General features: G+C 36.7%; 1 protein-coding gene across 2 annotated transcripts in view; it reads left to right on the forward strand.

Moving 5' to 3' along the window:
• The first annotated feature begins 2,093 nt into the window (after positions 1–2,093).
• Positions 2,094–9,288, forward strand: part of LOC146479530 (uncharacterized) — a 17,362-nt gene continuing 10,167 nt past the window's right edge. For both annotated transcript variants that reach the window (XM_085110355.1, XM_085110356.1), the window contains exons 1-6: positions 2,094–2,248; positions 4,258–4,396; positions 5,341–5,426; positions 6,390–6,425; positions 7,709–7,937; positions 8,871–8,927. In XM_085110355.1, coding sequence (XP_084966481.1) covers positions 2,198–2,248; positions 4,258–4,396; positions 5,341–5,426; positions 6,390–6,425; positions 7,709–7,937; positions 8,871–8,927 — 598 coding nt within the window. In that variant the 5' untranslated portion in view covers positions 2,094–2,197. The remainder of the gene's footprint in view (positions 2,249–4,257; positions 4,397–5,340; positions 5,427–6,389; positions 6,426–7,708; positions 7,938–8,870; positions 8,928–9,288) is intronic.

Consider the following 9,288-nt stretch of genomic DNA (forward strand, 5'->3'; position numbering starts at 1 on the left):
TGGGCTGAAATGATTGTAACTTATTATAACATTTAGAAATAACATAATTATTTTAATGTCCCTTTTCTGCTTGTTTTTTCCTAGCTGGTTAAAATTTGTCGAGTATAGGGATAGATAGAAGTTAATAATTTTGCTATCAATACATTTGCCAAATTATGTTATTCAATTTTTTAAACAATAGTGAGAAAACAAAGGATGAATAAACATTTGTTTCCTTCATATTGTTTGGCAAACTACCTGGTGAATTTTGTTGACTCTGGGGAAGGAAGGGGGGGGGGGGGGGGGGGGAGTCTTACACATAAAGGCTAAGGAACCCTGACATCCAAACCTACAGTATAAAAGCTGCATCTCCTTTCCAGTTTGGTCTGTTCACAATATATTGGAATGCCTTTTTAAATTCCTATGACAGTTTTCCCCATCCTTTCCTTTACTTCAGCTTATGAAATCCCAACTTTTTTATATTCTCCAGCCTGAAATGCGTACTCTTTTCGGGTGGGGCCTCCCCATATAGTTCATTAGAGAGAGGACCCACCTCCCCCTCAGGCCTTTGACAGATCAGTGTTGGTTGGGTTATTATGTTCCAGCCACCATAATTGTCGCTGTAATAATTATTCTCTCAGTCAAGCAGAGTTTTTGTCAAGTACTTGATTAGGAGGGACAAAATTTAACTTAGCAGGGACCACATGGTAGATTTGCTCTCAACCTTTGGATGAAGGATGAAGCATATAATGGGCAAGTAATGGTCCCTTTGTCCCTGTCAAGCATTTCTATGAAAGAAAGCGGCATTATATTTGTGAAAAGAAAAAAAAATGCTGTCACATCTGGAAGAGGAGGGTCGCAGTTTAAATCCCAGTTGGACCCATAATCAGGCCTGGATCTTTAATGAAGTGCTTACTCATACCAAAATGATTTGACATGAGTGGCTGTACATGGAAGCAAGCATGACAGCTTGAAGTTTAACTGTGCACTGCCTTACCTTCAAGAAAACTAAAGCCTGGTTCCCACTCATGCAATAAGCATATGCACAATCATAAGGAAATTGTGTGCGAACTGGTTTGACATGAACATAAGCATAAAGCTGGCCTTAGCGCAAATGCAAGGAAAGATACTGTTTTCTTAAGCCTGGTTTTCACTAGGATATGAGCATAATCAAGATAATCAAGTGAGAACACTCGCTATTTAAGCATAAGGACCAATGCATGCGCAGAAAATCATTTCTTGATGGAATTCCTGATACCAGCTCTCCTCAATGCTAAGCAAGATGGCAGACAAAATGGTTGACAGTGTTCAGGTGTTCTCACTTGATGCATTTGTGCTATTGTCCTGGTGAAAACCAGGGTATAAGCGCAAGATATTCAAGGCCGGCATTGCCCTTGTACATCCCATGCTAGTTCACACACGGTTTTTGTTATGTTTGTGCTCTGGTTCCCACTTGTAACAAGCAAGGAAATATCATCTGCCAAAAAAAAACCAACAAACACGTAAGCAAAAAAACAACAAAAAAAAGAACAACAACAAACGAGCAAAAACACCTTAAAAAACAGGATGAAGGTCGCCTCCCCCTCCCCTTAGAAAGTCCGGATACTCAGGTTAGTCCAATACATTACCTTTTTAGATGGCAAAATACTGTGTTCGCATCTCCTAAATGTTGCAGTACAGTCCTCAGTTTTGAAAACTGATTTCTCCAGAAAAATCTAAAGTAATAGAATCGACTGCATAATGAATCATCTCGCAGGCTAAAATGCGGGCTCACCAGTTTATAAGAAAGTTTCTAGTTTCTTTTGTTCTCATGTCCAAGAGAATGAAAAAGAATTAAACTTTTCAAGAAAGAAGAATCTAATTGCTTACAATCCTGAAATGGGACAGAGCGGGGTGCGCAACCGGTTACACGACCTAAACACCAATCTCGTACCCAGAGTCTTCAGGCAAACAATGGAAACCGTTACTGAACAGCCAATCAAAAAAATTGAATTTTTTCGATGTCCCCACGTTGCCCCGCTCACCAAAAAGCCTGAAGACTCTGGGTACGAGATTGCCTAAACACTAATTCATATTTTACCGCTGATACTCAAGCGGGCTCACATCTGAAAGTTGGAAAAAAGGCGCGCTTTCTTGAAAGATGTCGAGATCGCTGGAGTTTTGTTTGTGCCATTTAATCATCTCTTTTAACTGCTTCTTGGCCTGAGCGAGCTGAGCAATGGAACGGAAGAAGAAAGCTTCTCTGAGTCTGAAAAACAGAAAATCCAAGGTAAGCTACACATCAGTTGCATACATGTAAGCTTATAAACCTTGCAAGCGATTAAAAGTTCGATTCGCATTTATTAGCTTATAGGTTCATTTATTTCACACTATTTTGGTAGTTTGATGCAAGATTCAAGTTCACTTGAGCTTGTGTAAAGGAAAGAGCCGTTGCAAATTAGCCGAATTATATTTAGACACAAGCATCAGGCCAGGCGTTGTTTTCCATTTCGAGACATGTTCATTTCATTTAATATGTTTGTTTTGAACATTGCATTGTTATATTAAAACTCGAACTGATCAATTTCAGGAAGACCTCGATCATGTATTTCCTAGTACAAAAAACAACACAAGTGCACTGTTATCTTATATTTTTGCAAGGTTTCCTGTCTGCACATGCATTAACAATCATTCATAGCATACATTTTGTGACTCGACCTTTATTCATGATTAATTATTTTGCTTTTTATTAGCCCCCGTAATTTCTCCAGAGGGTGGTACTACCTTATTATTAGCGTGCTTCAGATATGAGATGAAAGATAGCCAATGAGGGGCATAGCGCCAAGTTGCTATGATAATGCCATACCCAACAACAACGGTGGAATAAGTTTCTTGGTAAAACATGTGGTGGTCACGCACCTGATGTATGTGCATACAAAAGTCATATCTACACGCATGCATACTTCCATTACCAGAAGGCTTTTCATTCATAGGATATAATTGAAAACCATTTTGTTCTGAAATTGGATATGGTTTTCCCTGATACATACATTTGTCAATCAATCAATCAATCAATCAATCAATCAATCAATCCATCAATCAATCAATCAATCAATAATCTTTATTTATACACGATAAGTATTAAAGCGACGCTTCGCTTGTGGGGTCGTGTCTAAATAATTAAATAAGATAACTAATGAATTAGAAAATGAATAGGATATATACCAGCTAAAATCATATAGCTACTTACTACATACAAGTCTAAAACAATAAAAGCTTAAAATTCTAAAGTACAAGGTGGTACTCTAGTATCGACTAATTATTAACACTAATTATACTTGTAAATTGTAAATTGTTGCTATTTAGTTTTGAGGGGAGAGAGATTTTATTGGCATCATGCCTGAAACTGGGCAAAGTAAATCACTTGTTTTTGGTCTTAAAACAGTTGCATGTAAGGGACTAAAGAATTAGTCTCCACACTGACACCAAAATAGACTGTGAGCAGTCTCTCTTTGGCTCAAGAATTTGTTGGGAAGAACGCAATAAATGGAGTGAGCATGATATTGGGGGGACGAGTCGCTTTGCTGTTCGCTTGCGTGAGTGGCGCTTCAAATATCTTGCATTCTTCCCTGCAGATTCTTGGGCAAAAGATAGACTGCTCGCAGTCTAACACCAAAACATTGTCAGTACCAGCCGTGTGGGATTTTTGTGAGGCTACTTACTTTGTACATGAAATTCAAAAGTAACTCAATTTTTCGTGACTACACACCCTCAACGAAATAACCCTCCCTTCCTACATAACACAATTAAGCTTCACTGTACATCAAGTAACCAGAATTTTGTAAATTAGTTTTCAGAACTCTGTAAGAATGATAAGTATGTAGTGAAATACCGATTTTTTGAAACCTCCTAGGAAAACTGAATTAATTTTTTGAACTGGTTCAAAAAATTGAAAGTTCTAACAATTGGGGGATAAAAATCTGACAGATACAAACCCAAGGGAGACAACTTTGGTTCAAAGAATCAGGAGTTTTGAAAAATCAAGGGTTCAAATAAAGATTCCACTGTCATTAGTTATTACATGTATATGATTTTGATCCTGGACAATCTTGGGGCTGTAACATTGTTTTCTTTTGGCTTCATGCTAATCACAAATAATTACCATCTTTCAGCACTGGCAGTTTGGGATGCCTATGAGCTTTTGTGTGACTTTACATGTATCTCAAAACCAGTTTGACCTGTTTCGCACAAGTTTATATTAGTATGTTACTTAGCAGTATATAAACTTTTAATTTTAAGGAAGTGGCATTAGAGAAATCACATGATCAAGATGAAAGCTTGGGTATTCACTGTTCATTTGAAAACGACAGCAGTCCTCCAGGACAGGAAATTGACATTCCCTGCACACAACTGGTATCATATGACAGAATACTTGAAGGTAAAGTGTACAGTGTATGATACGAACACATGTACATGTACAGTATATTAAGGAAGTTTACATTATAGTTACTGTACTGAAATGTGCTGCTCGATAACATTTAACTTCAGTATAGATAATCAAGTTCTGTGCTTTGCAGCTCAGGGAATTATACAGTACACTGGGTACATACCACAGGAATTGCATGTACATGTAGGTAGTTGCACTCACTGTGGCAATTAACTGACTGGCTACATGTATAAATCTGAAATGATTTTGTGTAGTTTTTAAGTTCTTCTTGTATCTTGACCAATATATATACATGTATATATATATAAAAATAATGTAATTTTTATAAAGAAATTATTGCCAGCCAAAAAAAAACAAAAAAAACAAAAAAAAAAAACAAAAAACCATGATTGCCTTCCTAATCAAAGCCTGGTCTTAATATGTACATCGTACTACTGGGGTTTCCTTCCCCAACAAATAAAGTAAATTTTAAACCGTTGTTTGACTGAAATGCGAGCAACAGTTACTTGTAAAGGTGGGACTACTGTGTACAGTGCACCTTATACCAGGTAGCTACCTGCTGCAACAGGAAATTTTGTTGCAGACTGAGAAAATTTAGCTGTACGAAAATCATGTGCAGTAGTACTAGTGTGCAAATGTCTTAAGAATAAAAGGGTCATGGAGCTGGGAAATATAAATTATATCAAGTACATGTACTGTAGGAGGGACAAAATCACAATAATATATGAAAAATAGTGAGAATATGTTATAGTGACACTATTGTGTGTTCGTTGTTTTGCAAAGTTAATGATTTTTTTCTCACTGAATTTGATAAATCATAGCACATTATTATTTTTATTATAAATAATTAATTTTGATTGTACATGTATCAAGTGCATTTTTGTTGTCATTCAGATCTTATAATTAATATTTGCACTTTTCATACATCATTGCAGGTGTTGCAGCATTCGTTGAGGTGCGATCAAACACTGAAAACAGATTTGAAGGGATATCAAAACAAATGGAAATGCTTGGAGCCAAGGTGCATTTATTTCAGTGTATTACACACTAACTTCAATTAATCAGGGCTGTCTCACTGAGGGGGTTACTGAGAACTATGAAAGCAATGCCAAGAGAAAATGATTAATGCCACTTTAAAGAAGAAAATCACATTCTCCAAAACCATTCTTTCAGCTCATTCAATTAATTGTCTAGATGTAGATATGTGGCTGGACTGTCAAGGAGCTGACATTGCCAAGCTGTTAAAGTAAAGTAGAGTAGGGTAGAGTAGAGCAGAGTAGAGTAGAGTAGAGTAGAGTAGAGTAGAGTAGAGTAGAGTAGAGTAGAGTAGAGTAGAGTAGAGTAGAGTAGAGTAGAGTAGAGTAGAGTAGAGTAGAGTAGAGTAGAGTAGAGTAGAGTAGAGTAGAGTAGAGTAGAGTAGAGTAGAGTAGAGTAGAGTAGAGTAGAGTAGAGTAGAGTAGAGTAGAGTAGAGTAGAGTAGAGTAGAGTAGAGTAGAGTAGAGTAGAGTAGAGTAGAGTAGAGTAGAGTAGAGTAGAGTAGAGTAGAGTAGAGTAGAGTAGAGTAGAGTAGAGTAGAGTAGAGTAGAGTAGAGTAGAGTAGAGTAGAGTAGAGTAGAGTAGAGTAGAGTAGAGTAGAGTAGAGTAGAGTAGAGTAGAGTAGAGTAGAGTAGAGTAGAGTAGAGTAGAGTAGAGTAGAGTAGAGTAGAGTAGAGTAGAGTAGAGTAGAGTAGAGTAGAGTAGAGTAGAGTAGAGTAGAGTAGAGTAGAGTAGAGTAGAGTAGAGTAGAGTAGCATAACGTAACGTAAAGTTAAAAGTAAAGTAAAGTAAAGTAAATGTTTGTTGTTCTTCTTTTTGTATGCATGTGAGGTAAAATACAGCTGCAGTAAAACTCGCTTTGGTTTTCTGTGGTTCGATAAGCCTCTTCTTATGAGAAAAGTAATGTTCTTGTCTCCTAAACCCAGGCATAATTTTTTACCCTATGCAGGTGGTGAAGAAGTTTACTCCAGAAGTGACACATGTGGTATGTGATTAGTTGTAACTATACTGCACATGTATGTACTAAAGACAGACCTCTACTAGGAGGTCACCCTCGGGGAATGGCTTAATTACATGTAAGGGACCGTTTAAAACAGTCAGTTTGTACAGAAAAACTATGTGAACACCATTTATCTTATTGATCAGTTTTTGTGCAAAAACACTGTCTCACAAAAATCACTTACTCAGCTTGGAAACTGCAACGAAGAGAGCATGCATAAAAATGGAGCATTATTGCTCAGGTTGTTAGAAAATTCATTTTCTTGCAGGCTTTATTTCTTATTATACCTGTTGGAGACTTGATTTCCTTTTCCAAAGTAACTGTTTAACACAGGTGAAGACAATATACATGTAGGAACAGCTCGTTAGAACTGTTTTGAACTACAACATACATGTATACATGTAATAATTATAATACAGCATAACTGTGTAATTTTCAAATAACAGTATGTAGAGTTAGACATATACACTACCTGTTGTATGGTACCTTATTACTATAGAGAAGGAGAGTGGCTGTAACTTTCGATGGGTTGCTTCAATTTCTGCTCTCAGTTCAGTATTTTAGTTTATTATAAGAATTAAACCATCCAGTTTTAGTGCATCTTTGGAGGTGTTGCTTTGAAGAGCTGACACAAACACCTTCTGTCGATGTTTGCAAAAATCACTACAAGTCATTCTTCTGGCTTCAAAATGTATAATTTATTAATAATGTTGTGGTTTAAATTTATTTTTGGTTGCAAGATTAGATGTCAATTTCATTTTTATGAGTTTTGTTATGTTAACCATAACCTGGCCAATCGAAAGAAAAATGAAAGTAGAACTGGTTACCCAAAACAAATTTAAACCAGAACATGAACTGTGTACTTGATCATTTGATATATAAATTCATTTTCACAAAGAGTGGTTTTCAACCAAAACCAATGTAATTGCTCTGACCAATCACAGACTGAAGTTAACAACGTAATGACGCAATCAGAACTCAAAGCAAATACATGACAAGTGTGGGCAAAAAGCATGCAAGCAAGTCATGATTGGTTTTGATTTTGTTTCTCATTTTAAGTTGATAAAATACATGTTATTTAAGTGGTGCAAATTTACTTGACCAATTCACTGAGTGTAGTAAAAGAAAACTATTTGCAAACACAGATTACTTTTGACACTCTGTGGCTCAAACCTTTCCTATGATGATATTATTAATTCAGTCTAATAACACCAGAAACTTTTCTAGAGCTTATAATGGGAAAATGTTTTCTCTCTCTCTATGAACAGATTTTCAAAGATGGCAAAAAGACAACAAGAGAAAGAGCTTTGAAGAAAGGAATTCACCTTGTTTCGGTACTGTGGGTTGAGAGCTGCCGACAGAGCGAAAAGCGCGTTTCTGAAGACCTCTTCCCAGTTATGGAACCGGGAGAGGCAGTTACACCACTGATTGGGCGACTCAAGAGAACAAAGTCCATGCAGCCAAAAGCATTTGAGGAGGATGTTCAGAACAGTGCAGGTACAACTGTCGGTGTTGTATATTGTTGGAATTTTAAAATTTGGTTGTTCTTTCCTACCCTAAAAAGTTTGTGATTGGCTCAAAAACCCTGGACAAATAAACATATGTCCATGTTATATTGCCTTGAAGGCCTAAAGCATTAACATCCTTGGAGACCCAGGGGGTAGAGAGTCAGAAACTTTCACTTTTGTCCTGTTCCGACTATCTGCACCTCATTTTTTAGTTAACATTTTTAGCTAGTAAGTTCGTCTCTTTTAAGTACATGTATTTCAAAAATTTTCATCCAGAAAAGTCTAAAGCCAGTTCCTGGTTGTGTTTTGGAAAAAAAAAACAACAACAACAACAACAACAATAAAACTATCTACAACAACAACAAACAAACAAAATCACAAAATACAGACAAAAGGTATAATAAGCAAATAATAATTATTTATGATCATAATAAATGAAAGTGGAAAACAACCTCCCACTGACAAAAATAACAACAAGTTCAAACAAACAAACAAAAAACAAAAGTATTTGAAAAATGGGGAGACGGAGGTGGGGTGGCTCAGTGGTTAGGGTGCCGGATTGGAAATTTTTGAAGGTCTTGGGTTTAAGCCCTGTCCTCGGCCATGCTAGTCTCCCTGGCAGCTGTTCTGGGTCTTGGCTGCAATGGAGACTATGGCCATGCTTACATTATACATGTAAATAGCCAGCTGGTTTGCCTCCTGCTAGATGGGATTTTTAACCTATATTTTTTAGATGATTATTTGTTTCCTGTTATTTTCGAGTAGTGTCTGCAAATTACCTTCATGGTAGCTTTACGTGCATTTTCACTACAAATAAAGCGTTTGCAAAAAAAAAAAAAAGCAAAAAGTACACTGTACCAATCAAAATGCAGCCTGGACACGGTATCCCAGGCCTTTATTTTTCACTTTGTTGTCTTTGCAGACAGGGGAGAACGAAGAAGGAAAAGGAAGTTACAAGCTGAAAAGTTGACTCCATCAGGTAATGGATTAATTTACTCATGAGTACATGTTAATAATCTTGCATTATACGTGTGATGTGTTCTACACTGTACATGTACTGTACATTTAACTGAGCCAAATACAGAACACTGTTACACAATGCTTGACAATTTGTGGTGAAATACTTCAGTCTGCCTTTTTTTTTCCTGACCAGTGTTAAAGAGGAACACTTTTTAATACATACACATGTACATTATGTTCTTGCGTCCCAAGAATGATGTTAAGTGTTAACCACAGAGGCCCATCACATTTTTGTTTTAGGGAATTGCTTAGCAGAAAATGACTGCATGTATTGAGACAGTATAGTCTGAAAAAGTGTGGACATCTCTGCTGCCTGGCAC

Source organism: Pavona decussata, unplaced genomic scaffold (assembly GCF_977016875.1).
Source record: "Pavona decussata unplaced genomic scaffold, jaPavDecu1.1 SCAFFOLD_58, whole genome shotgun sequence".
In the NCBI taxonomy this organism is placed as follows: Eukaryota; Metazoa; Cnidaria; class Anthozoa; order Scleractinia; family Agariciidae; genus Pavona; species Pavona decussata.